This window comes from Astatotilapia calliptera, chromosome 12 (genome assembly GCF_900246225.1).
Source record: "Astatotilapia calliptera chromosome 12, fAstCal1.2, whole genome shotgun sequence".
Taxonomy (NCBI): Eukaryota; Metazoa; Chordata; class Actinopteri; order Cichliformes; family Cichlidae; genus Astatotilapia; species Astatotilapia calliptera.
The window spans coordinates 36,261,956-36,282,659 of NC_039313.1; the positions used below are offsets into that span (position 1 = coordinate 36,261,956).

The 20,704-nt window shown below is 46.5% G+C and overlaps 1 protein-coding gene across 5 annotated transcripts in view; it reads left to right on the forward strand.

Moving 5' to 3' along the window:
• The window catches only part of LOC113033314 (dematin), a 28,404-nt gene that overhangs the window by 4,749 nt on the left and 2,951 nt on the right, over window positions 1-20,704 (forward strand). For 2 of the 5 annotated variants that reach the window (XM_026186997.1, XM_026186998.1), the window contains exons 2-16: window positions 8,252-8,309; window positions 9,908-9,958; window positions 12,046-12,080; window positions 12,504-12,587; window positions 12,676-12,804; window positions 14,680-14,724; window positions 15,802-15,988; window positions 16,621-16,665; window positions 16,860-17,012; window positions 17,437-17,546; window positions 19,099-19,204; window positions 19,858-19,916; window positions 19,995-20,037; window positions 20,255-20,262; window positions 20,353-20,409. In XM_026186997.1, coding sequence (XP_026042782.1) covers window positions 12,069-12,080; window positions 12,504-12,587; window positions 12,676-12,804; window positions 14,680-14,724; window positions 15,802-15,988; window positions 16,621-16,665; window positions 16,860-17,012; window positions 17,437-17,546; window positions 19,099-19,204; window positions 19,858-19,916; window positions 19,995-20,037; window positions 20,255-20,262; window positions 20,353-20,409 — 1,038 coding nt within the window. In that variant the 5' untranslated portion in view covers window positions 8,252-8,309; window positions 9,908-9,958; window positions 12,046-12,068. Of the gene's footprint in view, window positions 1-5,963; window positions 7,970-8,251; window positions 8,310-9,907; window positions 9,959-12,045; window positions 12,081-12,503; window positions 12,588-12,675; window positions 12,805-14,679; window positions 14,725-15,801; window positions 15,989-16,620; window positions 16,666-16,859; window positions 17,013-17,436; window positions 17,547-19,098; window positions 19,205-19,857; window positions 19,917-19,994; window positions 20,038-20,254; window positions 20,263-20,352; window positions 20,410-20,704 lie in introns of those variants that run through there. The other 3 variants (XM_026186999.1, XM_026187001.1, XM_026187000.1) reach the window with 3 other exon arrangements.

The window sequence follows — 20,704 nt, forward strand, 5'->3', positions numbered from 1 at the left end:
AAATGAAGCAAGCCTCGATACGCGCATCGCGGAAACGCCCCCTCCATTACTCGACACAAGCTTCGAAGCCTCGATACAGAACGTCACATCACTAGTTGTAAGGCGAGAACCCCCGAGCACACCCGGTCCGGCTGGACGAAGTGCAGCGCCTCAGGTTCCAAGCCAGGCCGTAGATCTGTCAGTGTCTACACCTGTGGGCCAGGGGCTGCCCGAGGGCGGGCCAATGACGCTGCCCCGTTTTGATCTGCTCTCCACCCAGTCATCAGAGGGTTCTAAGCAGGATGCTAGGCTCAAAGTCCATCTGGCTCGTCTCCAGCTGGAAAAGGAGGGGCTTGAGAGATAGTTCCAGCTGAAAAGGGAGATAGAGCTTAGGCGTTTGGACGCGGAACTGGCTAGGGCTAGGGAGGTTGAGCTGAAGAAGGTGGAGGCGAAGACTAAGGTCTAGCTACGACAGCTGGAACTCCAGCAGGCCTCCACCCCTCCTGTGGCGGCTTTGCTGTCACAGACAGAGGTACAGTTTGATGTAGGAAGGAATAGTCGTCTGGTCCCTGTATTTTGTGACACGGAGGTGGAGATTTATTTTGAATCATTTGAGCGGATAGCGACAGCCTTGCGTTGGCCGCGGGATGCGTTGGTCATCCTGCTGCAGTGCAAGCTGGTGGGCAAGGCACAAGAAGTTTGTTCCTCGTTGTCCGCTGAGTGCAGTTTGGATTACGACAAACTGAAAAGTGCAATCCTGTTGGCCTACGAACTAGTCCCCGAGGCTTATAGGCAGCGATTTCGGGGGTTGGAAAAAGCTGCAGGGTCAATCCTTCCTGGATTTTGCGAGGGAAAAGAGTGTCCTCTTTGGCCGAAGGTGTATGGCCTGTAAATCTGCAGACCTAGTTTCGGTACGGGAGTTAATTCTCATTGAGGAATTTAAAAACTGCATCTCCGAGCGGATGGCGGTATATCTGAACGAACAGAAAGTCTCCACTTTGCAGCAGGCCGCGACACTGGCTGACGAGTTCGCACTCGTCCATAAAGCCAGTGTCGTTAAGCAAGAGCGACGCGACACCCTAGCGAAGGCTAGCGGTGCTAGTGGTGAACAAGGCACGAGGGGGGAGGTGCCTGGGCCTCGTCCCAGGTCAGACCGGAAATGTTTTTACTGTTTTAAATCTGGCCATTTAGTAGCAAATTGTAAGACCTACAAACAGAAACAGACAGTCTCGAGGGCTGGAGTGTGCCTGCTAACGAAGTTAATACAGGCATGGTTTCAAGATCCAGAATAAAGCTGTTTCTTTTGCCACAAACCTGGCCACCTGATTGCTCACTGTTCAAAAGCAAAATCGATCTGCTTTCAAAAGAGTGAACTGTGGTTCACTAGGCAACAATTGGAGCATAATCGCTCAGTGGTGTCATTTGGTGAATGTCAGAGGTCACCTAATTATGAGATGCCACCTGTTGACAATCTTTCAGGTCCAGATGACCTGCAGTGTGACACACTGTGTACAACACAAACATTCAAACCTGCACCTCTGACTAACCAGCATACCTGTCGCCCTGACCTAGCGAAGAAGCGTCTGAAAAGTGAAAGGCCTTTTAGCTATTCGCTGGGTTCTCCATATGTGAAGGCTCAAAACACACCTGGCTGTCGCTTTGGACACTATTTTGAGGGACTTGAGCCATCGACCCATCAAAAAGGTCAGATTTGGCAGGCTATGCCTAACCGTTATTATGGTGCATGGTAAGTGATATGTTTAAAAGTTGGGTAGGACATTCTGTGACAGACCACTGGTTTGTATTTATGGAGGGGCTGTTACGGCCCTAGCTGGGCCCCCTGATACTGCCCTTGTGTGGGCGTGGTGTTTTTCTCCGCCTCCTCCTCTCTTGCTCTTTTTTATACACATATATCCTGTCGCAGATTATTTGAATAACAAAGAAATTAAGACATAAGATTTGTATTATTTTATAATTGATTAAATTCAATATCTCAAACCAAGCACTGCATCTTTTTATGGGTTCTGCAAATATAAACAAAGCTTATATGCAGTGAATGTGTTTTTGCTATTACAACAATTATACAAACATATAAAGAACATTTAGCTTTTTTTCTCCCCCTCAAAATAGTCCTCATAAACACAAAAACCCTCCAGTTTACATAAGGTGACTGGGTAACGTGAACAAAAAATCCCAGCCTCGGATGTGGTCGCTCTTCTCGGTCAGGAAAAGCTTCACAGAAGACTTCCACATCCTCCAATCAACATTATGGAATCCCAATAAAATCAACTGTTCTGAGCTCCCGCTCGGAGGTCGGCATTTTCTTCTTCTGGAGTCACCTTGATGACTCTTCTAGCTTTCATGTGGGGACGTAACACTGTGTTTCAGTCATACACGACCGTGTGTGCGCTGAGCGTGGCTGCTCGTGTGTGTCTCGTGCAGTTAACACATTCTCCTGCTGTCGTGGTTTTTGGGCTCTTGGTGGAAAATCATCTGCGTCTGTAAATCTTTCACATATCCAGAGGCGCACGCTAGTCTGTGGAGTCCTCAGAGGCGTCCCGTATGCTCGTAGAGTCCCTGAACGCCTCGCCGTGCTGCGTGGGCGCTCTTCTTCTCTATTTCTGGACACATGAGTCATCTTCACTCATGTTATACAACAGCAAGTTTGGGGCTTTGCTGCAGCGCGTACAGGAACCTGCTGGAGGTGCAGCTGTGAGCTAACGGCTGCGTTCGCTCTAATCTGAAGGTTTGTGTTGCAGCTTCAGCTCCTCCCCTGCGTCTGCCGCAGAGACGCTGGACGCCAGTCTGTTCAGTGATGGTGAGGAGTTTGATTCATTGTCTTCTCGTTGCTTCGCGGCGTGAGGCCGTCGCCTTGAGCGCAGACAAACACTGCAGAGCTGTCACTGTCAGCGCGCTGAGGTCTGAGGGAGCCTTCGATTTTCCAGAGATCTGATTGGTCAGCCGGCGGTGGTTTTGTACCTGCTGACCTCTGACCTCAGATCAGAGCAGGTTAGGTGTGCAGCATGACCCTGAACCTGTCACAGCAGATGGCCCCGCCCCTCCCTGAGCGTGCTCCAGTTTTTTGTTCCTACTCTCACCAAGTGCTCGCTCTCGGGAGCTCGTCTGATTGTCTCGTTGTATTACTGTGAAGCAGCAGCTTCCAGCTGTCACCCTCTGAGGGTCTGAGTCAGGGGGCGGGGCTCCTGACGCCTAACGTGACTTCAGGGACGTGTTGTGGTGTTCTGGGCTCCAGTTTAATCCTCGGGTTGTAAAAGTGCAGCCTGGTCCTTTAATACCACGACGGAGGCCTCGGCTCTTATCTGCAAGTGCAGCAGGGGGCCGAGGAGGCGACGGGGGGCTGTCGATGCTGTGAGGATGAGGCAGGGGGCGGAGCTGCAGGCCTTTAGGCTGCAGGAATTTTAAGTGTCGGCTGATATCCTGCAGCCGGGCGAGCTTCAGAACAACACGTTCAGAACGACCCCGACGCTTCACAGTGACCTGTTTTTATTCCACACAGCTGCAAATCAAACCTGTCACATGATCAAATAAAATATGGCTTCCTTAAAACAGCGAGAGAGAAGGACAGAAGGAACGAGTTAATGTTAAAGGAAAGGAAACTAGGACAGGAGGGATGGAAACAGGAAGCATGGAGAGGAAGGGAGATAAGCAAGGCAAGGGAAAAGAAAGGAAGGAGGTAGGAAATGGATAAAGGTGACAAAGAAGGAAATAAGAGAGTAGAGAGGGAAGGAAACAGTTAAAGAATCAAAGAAGGAGAGAGGGAACAGGGTGGAAAAAAGAGAATGGAAGGAAAGGTGGTAAGGAAAGAATGAGAGATATAACGAAGGAAACAGAAGTTTGGAAAGGAAATAGAAAACTTTAAGGAAGAGATTAAAAGGAAAGGAGGGAGGAAGGTAGCGAGAGAAGGAAGTGAGGAAAAAAGAGACACTAGCAAGGAAGCAAGGAAGGAAGGACAGAGCCTGCATAAAGACACACGAATAGATCTGACAGAAGAAGGGATGAAAGGAGGTGGTAGGGAATAAGTAAAGGATATGAAGCAAGGAAAGAAAGGGGACAAAAACAAAATGTTGGAGAAGGGAGAAAGGATGTAGGAAATAAAAAGGAAGCATGAATGGTAGAGATTTGGCAAAAAACAAGAAGATGAAATGAAGAAGGGAATAGGAAAGGGAGGGAGGAAGGAAGGATGAGTCTGGGTCTGGGTCTGTTCGGGGCAGAGTGTCAAATCTCCGCCTCAGAAACCTCACGAGGATCGGAGGCGAGACAGACGCTGGCGGGGCGCCGTAAAAACCAGCGTTTCCTGTTTGGTTTTATTAGTTTATCAGGAAAACGAATCCAAACTTTGACGTGAAGACGCAACAAAAACAGCTGATTTCATCTCTTCTTCTGCTGGAAATAAAGAAACGTTTAAACTTCCTGTCAGATCAAACACGCCACAGACACTGTGATGTCATCCGCATCGGCCAATGAGAGCAGCCGTTACATAAACGATGATAGGCTGGGTGTGGTCACGTCTCTGTGAGCGGAGATAAGACGCTGCCAACACACACACACACACACACACAAGCCTGTTCAGCTATCTTAGTGAGGACCTTCATTGACAGCTTGCCATCCCCAGTGTGTGAATGACTGAATGTGTAAAGCGCTGTACAAATACAGGTTATTTACCATAATGCTTTCCCTAGCCCCTTACCCTAACCATTAAAAATGAATGCCCAACCATAAACCTGACCATGACTTAATTGTGACACTAAAACCACATTCTGAGCCTCAAAAAGGCTTCAAACTTGTGTCCTCACAAGTGACTGTTGGTTCTGGTTAGAGATGGCACGATACCACTTTTTTATGTCCGACACCAATATCATAAATTTGGATATCTGCCGCTGCCGATATGAATCCAATTTAGTGTGTTTTTTAATCAATAAAACAGTTTTTTTAATATCTTGCCACATTTTGTATAAGTTCAAACTCAAGTTAAAAAAAACACTAAAGCTATTCTGTTATACCTGCATGTAAAAAACACACTGCACCCAAAATATTTCATAGTTCAGCAAAACTGATCAATCTAATAAACTTAAACCTGCTCCATCCTCCCTATTCTGGTGTTTTAAAGAGTACTTAGCAGAAATATTAAACAACCTGACTAATAGGGTTCCAACTCCCAGCAAAAAACTCCACCTCATGATGCTTAATCGACGTAATCAACTTTAATTTGATGCAGTGTGGAAAAATGCACAGAAATCAATTATTTTTCAAGAATAATTAAATAGATTCAACATCTTTCTTCTACAGAACTGCACAGATGGTACCTTCCCAAAGGAAAAAGTACTATAGCTTACTAGGGTATATTAGACTTAACAGTTACTATATACAGTAATGGACTTCTATACATCAGATTAAAACTTTGGGTGTAAGATTCAGATAAATATTAAATAATTAAAAGCTCGACATTTTAAATGAGAATAAGAAAGAAAAGTATGTCTTTGTGCCCCCTTTTCCCTGTTCATGCCCTATCGGCCCCCCTGGCTAAACTTTGCTAGATCCGCCCCTGCACAGTTACCAGCGTCAGCTACGTAGAAAAAGATCCTCGAGTAGAAAGTAATATTAAATAAATTCTAACAACAGCTTATCAAGCTTAAACGTGCTGCTGTTGTTCAGCCGCTGGTTTCCTCTTTCTGGTGCAAAGTGGGCCAAAAACAATGAAGAGAGACGATCAGCTGATCATTGATCAGTTTCATGATTGAAGTAGCAGCAAGAAGAGGCAGTCGCTCCATATATCGGTTGTTAAGCTTTACGTGGGAATGCTTTACAAACATTCAGAGATGGACTTACACACTTGCTTTACTTCTCTCGGGGAAAACTTCCTCGGAGATGAAATGCTGGTTTGAGGCTACAAACACACACAGCCGCTCTATCACGTGAGCACACTGCTCCCACGTGCTACGGTTATGAGCCGAGTTACGCCGTGTCGCAAGTTTTGTGAGGTGTTTTTTTAGAGAGACCAGTCTGTGTATCAGGCTGTTTAACATGGGAGTCTATGGGACTGACTCGCTGCTGCCCCTGCTGCACGTCAGAGGAACTGCAGGTTTTGGTGCTTCAGTGTTGGTTTCATTCTTTAGCCCTGAAGTTGCTGCTCAGTCTCTGAATCCTCTTTAAACACGTCTTCTTCTCTGTTAGATGAGTTGGTGTATCTGCTGACGTGTAGAGTCCGACTTCTTTCACTGAGAGCTCAGTGGATGTTTGAGGACCGTGAAGCTGTGACTCGGCACTTTTCAGTGTCTGACCCACTTCCTGCATCACGACTCGACACGAGGAGGGTCATCGGTGTGGCTCTGAAACTGCAGCTTTCGATTGGATTGTTTTGTGCACCAAATGCATGGGACTCTTCATGTGGTTCTTTTACACATTTATTTGTGTCATTGCCTTAAAAGTTCAGACAGGAAGTACTTCCTTTGAGTTGTTTGTAGTTGGTGGATGTGTTTGTTGTTTATTTCTGACTGCACAGCTCAAAATAAGCCTGCCAGTGGTCTTCTGTCTGAAACAAGCTGTTTTAGCTCCTCCCCCTTTAAGCCACATTTCTGCTGATTGGCCACCACTCTCAAACAGATTTGAGCAGCAGGTGAGTGCATCACGTGCCTTCATAAGAATATGCTTTTCTTTAAGACCAACAACAGAAATGCAGGATTCTGATGGAGGAAGCCGGAGAACCAACGCAGAGTCCACAGTGTTGGATTCATACCTGTGTTCATGTTAAACACACGCATGTCAAACTGCAGCCTTCAGTGTCCACATATTTGTGGTCCTGGCTGTATGAACAGTCACTAACAGGTCATTAATAATTAGCATCACTGAGACGATCCTCTGCAGCTCTGGGCTTAAAAATGGCTCCAGTGACATAAAGAGATGCTGTAGAAACATTTATTCCATTAAATATTACAGACGCGCTTCTGTGCACTCGTTTCTTCTTTCTCGCGCTCTGCAGACGTTTAAGGACGAGCGATTTGTCTGGAAACGAGAAACAAAGTCACCGGCTCGCTGACCTCAGCGGTCGTCTCTTCTTCTCTGACTCTTTGTGTTTGGATGTAAATTATTGGGCTGATTTCTCTGAGAGGGTCGTTAGTGCCGGTCACCGGCTTATTACAAACAAACTGGGCCCCGGAGAACAAGCGGTCCTGCGATGCACATTTAAACCTGCCATTTGTGCCGACAGCATCTTTTATGTGAGCCGGGTTGCTGCTCGGTGCTGCATTCACCTAAAAGTCCTCAGTAAGACAAGCAGAAGTTTTCCTACAGTCTGAATTCTTCTGTTGCCTCGTTGCTTCGAGGCGTCTCACAGCTCCGACGCCGCCACATTTAGCACCAGCTCACAGTCCTGCGGCGGCCCGCTCAGGTCGCTGATGTTGACGAGAGGACAGCTAACGTTCGTATCTGTGGATTAATGCGATTGTTTCGGTGTCAGTAACGAGTGTGACATCCTGCTGTGCCAGTCTCTGGTGCGAGCTGAGGAGCGTGTGCTCCCCTTCCTCTCGTCGTGTTTTCCATCCAGATGAAGGGAAGTAAAGACAAACAGATGCAGGAGGCGGTTTTCTTGGACTCTCTGCAGGAACTTAGTTTAAGCTCTCAGGCAGAGCGGCCGGGTGGGGTTTACCTGAGGCCGTGACCCCTGCTGTGTCACGGTGGTCTGATGGTGGGCGGTCCGCGTTGGTGCAGCATCTCTTTGTTTCTCTCTCCCACATTTGTGCCAGACGATTGGACGGCCATGTGCGGTAACCTAGCAACCCCTAGATATCTCCCAGCATTCCTCTGAGTTATCTCCTGTGTGTCCCGGCAGACCTGCAGAGCAAAAGAAACTCCCCCTCAGCCCGCAGGAGGCTGCGTTCGCTGTCTGCACCCACGGTAGGACAGCAGGCCGTCTTCGAGGATTTCATTTCAAAGTTCATCACCTGCCCGCATCATCGCTTAGCAACGACACAACGTGAGTCTGAAAATAGATGCAGAGCCTCAGCGTGAAGCTCCGCCTCTGCTCAGAGGTCCATTCAGATATTCGGAGGACTTTCCCCCGATGATGGGTCACACATGAACTGGCTGCATCTCTATTTTTAGCCCCTCACCTGCCGCCAGGCCTGCGCTCACCTGTCTGCTGCAAACACGTGAATCTGAAGGAGGCTGTCCGTCCTCGGAGCTCTCAGGCTCATTTGTCTCGTTCTCTCTTGTTTCTGCTGCTTCTTCTGAAATCACATCTTTGGTTTTGTTCCAGGAGACGCTGAGCTGATGGATTCGTGGTCCTGAGAAGGAAATCGGCAGAAATCGAACATGTAAGTTGATGTTTTTTAATAAAGATCTTTAAATTGTTGCTGGTCTGACGTGTCTGGCAGTTTATTACAGAGGTGATCCATCACAGTGATCAGCACGCACTGACTGAGCTGATACCTGACTCCTTCACCTTATTGATCACAGTATTGATCACCAGGAGTCCTAGACTGTAATTAAACTCTCTCCAGAGACACTGATCTCTTTCTTGCCTTGAATTTGCTTTTTAATAAATGAAGGTCAGAGAGTGAACAACAAGCAACAGCTTGGTTATCAAACTGCATCCAGCTTTGAATGGGAGCATCACACAGACTCAGATACCCTCTAAACACCAACATCCAATGAAAATCCTAGAATTTATGTCAAAGGAACCAGAGCTCCGCCTTCCTGGACGCTCTGTTAGCAGCCATATTATTGGTCACATGATGTCATTAAAAAGCTCCAAAAGGCTCCAACAGCACGAACACAGTCCACAGGTCCAGTTCAGGTGAAGCTAGCAGACAGCTAGCAGCTACAGCCACCTGTCAGCCAAAGAGGCCACGCCCCTAACTTTAAGCCTCAGTACGATTCAAACAGGTGAGTCAAACAGGTGTCACGAAGGAGGAAACTGTCCACAGAGACAAACAGTTTGTGTATCCAGCTGTAAACATGTTTGTTTCTGCTGTAAAGTTTTAACATGAGTATGGGACTGACTCACTGCCGCCCCTGCTGGATGCTGGAGGAACCGCAGGATTTGATGCTCCAGCGTTAGCTTCATTCAGGCCCAGAGGTCCCTGCCTGGTTTCACTCTGCTTATTCATCATCATCAGTGATACTGGACACCAGCAGAGATCAATACTGGGAGGGAGGATGGGTCAGAGATCGCCCTGTCTGAACAAAATCTGTGAATCCCATCATAGAGACACACGATACGTCTTTATTGATTCAGCTCAAAGTCTCGTTCACATCACAAACCTCCTTTCAACAGAGACCCAAGAGTGCAGCAGCACTGTAACAGGTATACAAATGATACATGTTGTAACGTGGAGACACAAATGTAGAGACAACAGCTGGATGGTCACACAGACCGTAACGTGGGCTTAAAACGGGCTTCAAATCCTCCATCGTCAACACTGCTGTGGATTATCCCAGGAACCAGGGCAGCGTCTGGAACAGCTCTTTGTACCTGATTCTGTTCTGACTTTAAACCCAACTTCAGCTGAGTTTAATGGGACAGAACAACAGCAGAGGATTTTCAACTCTGAAGGACAGAAGGGTAGAGGACGTGAAAACTTCCAGAAACTTCTTCAGAAATGATTTAGAAATGTGAAAGTCTGAATCATGTCTGACGTAACTGGTGACAAACTGAGTAAATGTTGACAAAAATGTCATTTTATAGTTTTGAAACTGCTGATAAAGATTAAGAATACTTATTTAAAACTAACTTTTTGTTATTATTCAATCCGAGAACTTCACGTGTTAATTTACAGATTTATAAACGTATAAAAGTCTCACTGTTTAGTTTCCTGCTGCATCTGATTATATTGGTGAGAACCAGTAAAAAATAAAGTGTTAATATTATGATCATGAGTTTGTCCCAGCGTCACCTCTGTTTGTGTTTCAGGTGCTGAAGAGACCCGAAGACGAACAGACATGATCCCTTTATCTCCCTGAGGTAACCACACACACACACACACACACACACACACACACACACACACACACACACACACACACACACACACACACACACACACTCTGCTGGCTGACCGCTTGTTACCCAGGTTTCCTTGCTCATGTGTTTGTGTGTGTGTGACAAAGCTGTGGACTCTGGAATAATCCCTTTGTGTCCGTCGGCCACGTCAGACAATGCCGGACTGGAAACCCTGCAGCTGCTGCAGAGCGCTGAGTGTCAGTAATCTGACAGCACGCCGTCATTTAGAGCTCATTTCATTTGTGATCTCAGTGCAGAGGCCCTGGGTGTGGTCAGCCTGGCAGCTGTAGCACAGCGGTCTCCTGCACATGCTCTGTGAAGGCTGCTGTTAAACAGATAACGGCTGGTGAGCAGTGAGTCTGAATGGCTTTCAGAGCCATGTTTGTTTCTTTAGCGTCTTTTTCTGCATTTCCCTGATTTATAAGGCTTAATCATTAGATAATGAGCCCCTCTGCAGGTTTTCTGGAAATTGGGAGGTGTCTTGTTTTAGCCGGAGGATGAGGGATGCACCAAGGCCCAGGACAGGATAGAGAAGGATCCACAGGGTCACAAATAAGAAACGAGGTGTGAATCTCGTGCCCTCGTATGGTTTTTGTCTCACAGCCCTGACACGTGGAGGCGTTCCCCACGCCGGGGGTTATTGACCCTGTGCACGAGAAAATGCTAACTTCCTGGTTTGAGACCGGATGTGGGGTTGTACATTTCCGGTAGCTTTACTTTGCGGTCAATCGCTACTGCAAAGATATATCCTCCACAATCATGTCCAAAACTTGAAAACGGAAAGATGGCGTTAAGTTACAAAGAGAAGGTGGGAACACTCACCGCTGCTGTGTCATAAAAAATCTAATGATCAGTTTAAAGCGTTTAGATCGATCAGCTGTTTACATCACTCAACACAAGCAGAACTGCATCACTGCAGCAGAAGACACCTCGTCCACATTCAGAAGCACATCTCTGTGTAGTGACTGGTCTCATGATTCAAACAGGCAAATGTTCAGCATTCAGACTACAGGTGAAGAACAGTCAAACCAGATGTTTCCCCCGTTATGTTGATATCAGCTAGTCAAGTACACACCTACACAGCATGTTAACAAACCGTGAAAAAAGCCACACAAAAAACGAATGACTGCTGGTAACGGTTTCTATACATTAGTATGTAGGAAGGGTATGTTGTGACTTACCTTCAAAATTACAGCGGTCCCTCACTATAACGCGCTTCACCTTTCACCTCGCTGTTTCGCAGATTTTTTAGTGCAAGTTTGTATTCTTTTTTTTTTACAGCACATTGTGTCCTGCGTCCTGATCGCTGCAGACGATCTCCTCCGTCTCTCCTGTACAGTCCAGAATCGCTGCATCGATGCTAGCAGTGTGACTCTGCAGTGCAGTGCTGTATGTCCACGATGTCCACCAAACGTTTTGCACCGTCAAAAATAAAATCGGCTCCTTGATTTCACCTCTCGCTGGTTATTTTTAGAACATAACACCCGCGATAAACGAGGGACAGCTGAGAAATATAACATTTGAATCCATTTTCTCTTTTGCTCTGAGGCGCGGGGGAAATATCAACAAGTCGATGAACATCATTTACAGATATGTTGGGTAAATGCCCGAGACATCTATAGAAATGTAAATCGCCGCTTGATTCATTCATTCGCTTAACTTGTTTTGGACCGTAAACCAGGCGCGAATACGACACCGGAAACAAAGCTCCCCACAGGAGTTTCCACACCGGACGTAGCATATGCTAACGTGCACATAGTCAATCTACTGTTCGTGTCAGCGCGAGGCTCTGCTCAGTGTGGGCCTTTCTATCACAGACAGAAACACTGATGCACAGCAGCACACAGTAAAAGAACAAAAAAGGAGATTGTTGTCAGACTCATGTTTCATGTGTGGACCAGAGCAGCTGATACACGTGTTGATGTGAGAAAGGTTGGTGGAAAGTTTCCCATGATGCCTCACTCTTTCTGGCCTCTCCTGCTTTGTCATGCTGAAACGTCTGACTTGTTATTCTTTATTTAACATCATGTTTTGTGTGTCTCCTTCAGGAACTGACCAATCAGTAGTCAGGATGATGCCCAAGGTAAACCACACGTTTCTTTTGCTGATAGTTGTCGGGGGGGCGTGTTGTTGAGATGCTGCAGCATGATGATGTTTCTGCTGAATGATCGCGCTGCTCAACAATAAAAACAAACAAGCGTCCTCCTGGTGGTTCAATAATGATGTTTCAGCTCAAAGATGAGTCGATGTTTGGTGTTGAAGTCCAGAGGTGCACGAGGAGGCGATGCTGAAGGGAGGATTTACATCTGGGCTGGTTTTTAATTTAACAAATAAAGTCACAGAACAATTCCAGCTTGGAAATAATAAAGCTGACAGAAGAAGCAGAACAGTGAGGACGTTTCTCCTGCTCCTTTAGGAAGGAAAGGTTCAAGTTAGGCTCTGGGTAAGAGGCAGTAATAGTCCTCACAAAGACACAAGAACAAGCGTGTGTGTGTGTGTGTGTTAGCAGCAGCTGGCGCAGACGTCTCCGGGGAGTGTGTTGTCGCTCAGAGGCACCAGCGTCCCAGGATCCCCTGCTGCTGCCATCGTGGTGAGATAAACACACCGTGATCGCGCTCTCGTACCCTTCAGATTAATCTGGAGGTAATAATCTGTAATCCCCCCCCCCCTCTCCCCAGGCCAGAGTGGAGGACGGGGTTATCGGCTATAAGGACTTGGCAGCCTTACCGAGAGACAAAGCCATCCTGGACATCGAGAGACCCGATCTGATGATCTACCAGCCGCACTACAGCTACAGTCCTCTGGAGGTGACGTCTCCCTCCGGTCATAGTTTAGAGATTCCTGCTGACAGCTACACTGGTGCTCTCTGGACGTCCTGCCTGATGGGGGCGCTGTTTAGATGAGGCACCGTGTGGAGCTCTGGCCTGGAAACATGTTCTCTAATATTATCCTGTTTCAGCTGAAGAGGTGGAGCCGATAGCTCCAGTTTGTCATTATTAGCGTGTTCTAACGTCACTGCAACCAACCGCCACAGTCAGCTGCGTCTTCTGCACGCGTGCTGGAGTTATTGTTTCAAAGCAGGCGTTTAAATACAGTCAGATCTTAATATCATCCTGTAAAACTGAAGCACATCACTGATGCTGGATTTGTAAAACAAAACAAGACAAAATTATTTGTTGTTGTTTTTTGTCTTAATGATTATTTTAGCTGTTTAGCTTCATTCACTCCTTTTTAGTGAGGACTGTCTCGTGGGCGCCCCCTAGGTGAACTGCAGCCGGTGGGTCTGACGGGAGGAGACTCTGGAGCGGGCGGTGGTCGTATCATTGTTTAGTCATCGTGACTGTTTCTTCTTCACAGCTACAGATACTAAAGCTCAGATGTCCTTAGTGCATCTTTTGGTTGCTGGTTTGACTTTTCACAAGCAGCACGGCTCCGACATGCAGCTCAGAGACGACTGAGACGGATTAGAAGTCTTAATTCTGAATGAGCAGGCGTTTGTAGAAGCTATTATTTAACTTTGAGTTATTTAAATGGTGCAAATTTACTAAAAACTAAGTAAAGTGCAGATCCTGCTGGTTTCACTGTCCTTATAATGCAGCGTGTGATCAGATGTTTATGTGTAGCTAAATGCTACAGAAGCATTTAGCATCTACAGGGTCGGGGAGCTTGTAAAGTCCTGTTGTTCCATAGTTTCTTCTCGGTGCTTCCGGGACCTTTGTAGCTCAGCGCAGAGCCGGAGTCGTGGAAACCAGACGGCGTGGCAGCAGGTCGCTGCTCTGACAGTCGGCTGGTTAGCTCTGCGTCTGGCTGCAAACACGGACATCAATCTGCTGCTTAGAGAGCTGACAGCTCATGAAAACAGCTGAGCCCAGTGTGTGTGTGTGTGTGTGTGTCTGTATTTTGTGGTGCAGATTGGGTCAGACAAAGAGAGATTGTGTGTCAGAATGCTTTTTGTGTTTTGTGTGCTGCACCTTCTTTCATCTGTTTTGTGGGGTTTTCGGTTGTTTTCCTGTTTTTGACTGTCCAGCACAGCGATCAGTGATTTCAGTCACAGTCTTGTGGTTACTGCAGACTGATGACTGAAACAAACAAAAGGCACTTTTTAAGCTCATGACACACGTTTGCTGCAGCTGTTGTCACAGCATTCAGACTGCACAGGTCTCCCCTGAAAAAGCTCCCGTTTGTTTTTAACAGCAGAGCCAGCCGAAGGAGGAGACTTCAACAAAGAGCTAAATGCTAAATGTTGATCATCTGCATATAAATGCACATTTACCTAAATGCGCCCCCTGCTGGGAGCCTTGTGGCCACTGTTTAAGTGCAAAGACTGAATTCTTTTAAGGAATCTGATTTCGGAGCTTCAGGTCTTCGTCTGCACTGCTGTCATCATCCAACTCTTTCTTTACTCTAAACAAATGCTTCTCTGATTTATGCTTCACATCACGTTACCGTGAAGCATTTCTGTGTCTGGATTTAATCGTTGGGTGTAAAGAACACTGCCACCTTCAGGTCAAAGTGTAAATTGCAATGTAATCCTCTAGAATTGACATTTGGTGCAATCGTTTAAAAAAAAGAAACGACTTCAGTGTCAGAAGCAGAGTTTGTGTTTGTGGAGCTTCGTCTTCATTCTCTGAATTTATTTTTAGCTTCGAGCGTTTCATCTATTTTTGCTTTTTTCTCCCCAGAGGTCCTTGTCTCCTCGCTCCATCTCTCCTCCTCCCTCCCCAGAGGTAAGACCCCCCCCCCCCATTCTTTCTTTACATATCATCATATAGTTTATATTAGTTTCTTCCTGTTTACACTCAGAGACCTCTGCAACAAAACAAGCACTAGTGATGAGGTCAAAGGTCAGATCAGAGCCCTACAATGAAAGTGAGATATGGAAATGCAGACAATATAGGGTCTCATGACAGAAGCAGATCTCAGATGCTTTGTGGGCGTGTGACTGTGATGGGTTGTTATTAGCACAACATCGTCCTGTTGTTGTCTCAGACCAGCTTCTGTGAAAGTGATCCTGACGCTGAAGCATCTCAACATTAATGTGGTTCTGTTGGCATGTTTAACGAGGTTGTAGTCAGGAACATAGTGGAACCTCAGAAATGATGATGTCAGCGAGGAGGTCGTATACATCCCAGTGGTCACTGAGAAGGTTTGATGCTTCTTTTACAGGTTTCAGCTTCTAAACAACCTTTCGAACAGTTTAGGGATGATGTGTGTGAAGTTCTTTGTTTGAGGCTTACGAGGCTGCAGTAATCGGTTCGGACGGCATCCTTCCAGGCATACTCAGATTACTTAGAGTCATATTTTGGGTAGCTCTTCTTCACACTGACTCTGTTGGTCATTTAGAGCATTGACGAGGGGCGTCCTAAGAGTCACTGCGTTTCTTTTAAGGCTGTAAAGTGTTAGTTCAAGGAATCCTCGAGGAGGTTGAAGTCATGTGAAGTAGTTTCTCATAAGTTATCTTTAAACGAGGCTCTAGTTATCAATCAGGAGATCCTAAAGGTCTCTTAGGTGCTTCTACTAACACTAAAAGAGGTTCTTTGGTTAATGAGGGACGACCGTGTCTTCAAGGTTTACTCTGTAAAGGTTCAAGAGGCCTCCAATTCTGATTGAGGACCATTAAGTAGTGGTAGTAATGGAGGAGGTCTTGCTTTGATGGTCGTATCGATGCAGTTGGCATCATGTCTTAGAAAGTCCTCATGGGGATGCCCTGCATGTTCATTAGAAGGTTCTGAGGAGGATCACCGGCTCTGCCTTCACATTTCCCCACCGACACGCTTTTAAAATACCGTCCTCTGTGTTTCCAGAATCTGTCCAAGGAGACAAGGGAGTGGCTCGAGAGCCGATCACCTGGAGGGTCCTCGCCTGGTTCCACCATCCCGAGCACCAGAACCCACAGCACACACACCCCGTCAACGCCAAACACACCAACCACACCCAACGCACACTCGTCTGGTACTGTGAAGAGCACCGTGCAGCATTTCCACAGGCCAGGTAAACACGAGCTTCCACAAGCCGGACTCACCCCACTGACTGTGGGGAACAGTACTGAAGGGTGCAGATGTAGCTCCATCAGCTAGGTTTTCACCCAGTTAGCAACAGCATCTCCATCAGGTGACTTATTTCTTCAAACACGTGTGTTTACCCTGTGGGAGGGGCTACAACGAGAAATTCAGAGATTCCCAGATGAGCTTCAGTGATTCGTCAGCACAGCATCCACGTCTGAGGCGTGTTAGCCGCTAATGTCAGGACCAGAAAAGACAACTATTGGGATTATTAGTTGATTTGTGAGCAGTGAAACTGAATTAGAGTTTGTGCACACAGACCGCCTCCAGATGCTGATGACGTTTGGTCCACATCTGGAGTTCTCTATGTCCCACTGTGCTGACTAAGAGAGTCCAGTTTGCACCGTACATGCACCACCAGTCAGGTGTGCTGTGATACTTGGACCACACGTCATTAACCAACGAAAAGATCTGCACCTGAAACTCAGTCAGACCCAAGAAGTGCAACAAGTCCCAGATGTGCTGTCCTCTGGAGCTCATGTTCACCCTGTGAACCAGTAATTATTGTTTAGCAAGCAAAGAAGAGCACAGGTGTCACACATGTGATTTTATTGTTTTCAGAAAATGGTACCAACATCTACAAGAAGCCTCCCATCTACAAACAGGGTGAGTCACTGAGGTTCAAATCGATTTCAGAATAAAAGCTGCAATAAATGTATCGCTGAACATAATGAAAACAGAGTGAATGTGGGTCAGCTGCTGTCCTGTGAACAGCACGCCGCCTTTCACTGTGTTTAATCTGCTTTAACATGCACTGTGCATGTGTGTGTGTGTGTGTGTGTGTGTGTGTGCGTGCACAGATGTGTCGTCCTCTTCGGTCCCTCAGGGGAAACACATCGAGGATTTGATCATCGAGTCTTCAAAGTTTCCTGCAGCTCAGCCTCCAGACCCGAACCAGCCCTCCAAGATCGAGACCGACTACTGGCCCTGCCCCCCCTCGCTGGCCGTGATTGGTATGACCCAAACACACACACACACACACACACACACTCGTGCTTTCATATCTTAGTGAGGACATCTAAGTGACACGATGCTAGCCGCTCACTCTGGCCTAACTGTAACTCTGACACTTACACTTTGAGCCTCAAACATGCTTCAGACTCGTCAGCATTTAGTCCCCACAACTATAGTTGCATGGCAATTTCTGGTCCTCACAATGATGTTTAAACAAATGCATACATACACACACTCTGATCAATGAGACGCACCTTGTGCTACATTTACAGCTCATTACGAAAGTGGGATTTTCCAGGTTTTCATCTAAAAATCACGTCTGGCTTTAAATCCTGATTATTCCTGCTTCTTGTCACGTATTCGTCTCACCGTTCCCTTGGCTCCTCTCTTCTTCTCTCCTTTCCATAACTCCTCTCCTCTCAGCAGAAAAGGAATGGAAGAGGAAGGAGCAGAAAGTCGAGGAGGAGGAGGATGGAGAGCTGGATGATGAGCTGTGGGGACTCAGAAAGCTTCAGAAGCAAGAGCTGAACAAGGTGGGAGACCCGGAGCCAGCTGCAGGTGCAGATGAGCTGCAGCAGTTTGAAGTTGGTCAGGAATCACCAAAAATCACCTTCACTGTCAGAAAAGCAGGAAACAAGAAGCTGCTTTTAAAAACTCTGACAGTACGATGAATAAAGCATGAGGACTGCTGCTGCGTCAGCTGCTGCTTGGTTGGTGGGAGACTGAAAACACTGACTTCATCATGGAGATCTGAATGTGTGCAGAGATAATCTGTGCACGGGTTAAACAGCTTTAAATGTGCTTTCACTGTCGTGTGTATCCTTTAGAGGCACGGCTCATTTCAAAATAAAAGCCACGTTTTTCCTGAAGAGCACTTCAGCTCCGTCAGAAACGTCTGTTTGCAGAATCGGCTGTGTCACTCTGCACGTCCCACAGACTGTATACAAAAGATGAACACGAGCCGTTGTTCTGGGCACTTTGCATTTTGCTGTCTAACGTTGGCTCCTCTTTCGCCTTTTTAAAAACGAGATGTGACCACGAGAAGCTGGAGGGCGGAGTCAAACACAGAGACCCGCTACTCAGTCAAATCCTCGAATTTCTCCCAACAGCTGAGCTCAGTCTGCTGTGACCTCACAGCAGCCATGTTATTGGTCACATGATGTCATTAAAACACAGAGGTCCCGTTCAGGTGAAGCTTAGCAGACAGCTAGCAGCTACAGTCACCTGTGTCACCATTCACCTGTCAGTCAAACAGGCCACGCCCCTCAAACTTTAAGCCTTAATAGGATTTAAACAGGTGAGTAATAAACAGCTGTTATGAAGGAGGAAATCCCCCACAGAGACAGAAGAGTCGGTGTATCAGGCTGTGAGCATGTTTAACATGGGAGTCTCTGGGACACTGCGCCCCCTGCTGGACACCAGAGGAGCTGCAGCGTGATTCTTCAGACCTGGAGGTTGATGTTTGGTCCTCTTCAGCTCTTATCGCGTGTTAGCTCGATGCTGAAGGGTCTGCTTCGGTGGAAGGAAAACGATCCCTGCGTGAAACTGCTCGATGCATTTTTCATTATTATTGTCTTTCTCAGACATGTGCAGATGTTGGGAAGGTTACTTTTAAAATGTATTCCACTACAGATTACAGATTACATGCCCCAAAATGTATTCTGTAACATATTCCGTTACGTTACTCAATGAGAGTAACGTATTCTGAATACTTTGGATTACGGGGCGATCGTGGCTCAAGAGCTGGCAGTTCCTCTTGTAATTGGAAGGTTGCCGGTTCGAGCCCCGGCTCAGACGGTCTCGGTCGTTGTGTCCTTGGGCGAGACACTTCACCCGTTGCCTACTGGTGGTGGTCAGAGGGCCCGGTGGCGCCAGTGTCCGGCAGCCTCGCCTCTGTCAGTGCCCCAGGGTGGCTGTGGCTACAATGTAGCTGCCATCACCAGTGTGTGAATGACTGAATGTAGTGTAAAGTGCTTTAGGGTCCACAGGATTAAGTAAAGCGCTATACAAACGCAGGCCATTTACTTAATATATTATTATGCTTTTTACAACTACAAGTCGTCTTCTGTTTCTGTCTCGTGTCAGATTCAGTCTAATCTGGGCAAAATCATCCTGAAGGAGGAGCTGGAGAAGTCTGCAGCGCCTCTGAGGAGGAAAACCCGCTCTTTACCAGAGCGCAGCCACAACGCCGGTACACACACACACACACACACACACACACACACTTGACATTTTTTGCGTTAGGTACAGATTTCAGAAAGAAAATACAAAAAATACAAATAAAACACAAAGAAATATAAAATAAGTAAGATAATACACAGTATGTGATTATGGGTTTGGTTGTGGAAAATATGCAAGACATAAACTTTATAGCTTAACATAACTATTCTACCACTACTTTGTGGAGACCAATAGTCACTCATGGTGACAAAGACGTCACAAAACCACAAAAATATCATTTAATACGAAGAAAATTTGCAAAGTCGAAGGAGTCTAAGCACTGTTAGTAAAAGTATCTGAACCTGAAATTCTTCTGATTTTATGAGCGTCACTTTTCAGAAAGTAAAGTGAACGAGGAAGTAAAATTTCTAAACAGCAAAACATTTTTAAAGTTTATCAGTTGTTGTAACTTTTGGTGCAAATTAAAAAACTGCAGTTTTAGTGTTTCAGGTTCAGATTTCAGTGAAGGCATCATGATGCATCGTGGAAACAGGAAGTGATGTCACCTGGTCACAGGTGACTGTCGTGACCTTTCAGAACAAAACATCTCCAGGTGGAAGGACTGATGCACATGTTGTGTAGCGTTTCCTTTCCCCCTCACAGCCCCTCCCCTCTGCTCTGCAGGGTCCAACGCCTCCAGGTCCGTGTATTTCCCAGCGCCCTCTAAGAGCGGCCTGTCCAGGGTGAGTATCCGCACACTCGCTGTGAGGTTTGACAACGAAGTCGAGCGAAGACAACAATCTGTTTGTGTTTGTTTGCAGCTGCGCTCGGCCGAGTTCAGCTCCTCGGAGAAACCTGCTGCAGGTACAAACGTCCGTCATTAAAGCTCAGGTTCAGGATTTTACAGGTGTAGTTGTACACCTGTAAAACTACACCTGTGAAGTATTTTAGCATTTTGTGCTGAAAATTGAAATTGTACATCAGCACAAAACATCCATTCTCAGACTCGACTTTTTTCCTGCATCAGTGAACTCGTAACAGAAAATAATGAAACTGTTTGTGTCTCTTTGTGTCTCTGCAGGGCTTCAGGTACACTTTCCATTATTTTAACCTTGTTTGCAGAAACTCCTGATGAATAATTGGTGCCGGTGTTCATCATACTGTTTGTTTTTGTGTCAGAACGGGGACTCGAGGATGGACAGAGGGAACTCTCTCCCCAGCATGCTGGAGCACAAGGTACAGAAAGTAGAGCTGCCGAAGCTCTGCCAAGCTACTCTTGGATCTTTATGATGTCATAGAGGGTATCTCTGAGCGTCAGTGTGAGATAAAGAAGGATTATTATGAACTGTCACTTGTGCAAAGCTGCCCTTATAGAATAAGAATATGGAATGAGCAGGGCGGATGTATTAAACATGTCCTGTTTCCACATAACTCAGGCGCAGCAAGCAGATGGTAAAATGGCCTGCATTTGTATAGCGCTTTTCTAGTCCATAGGACCCCAAAGCGCTTTACACTACATTCAGTCATTCAC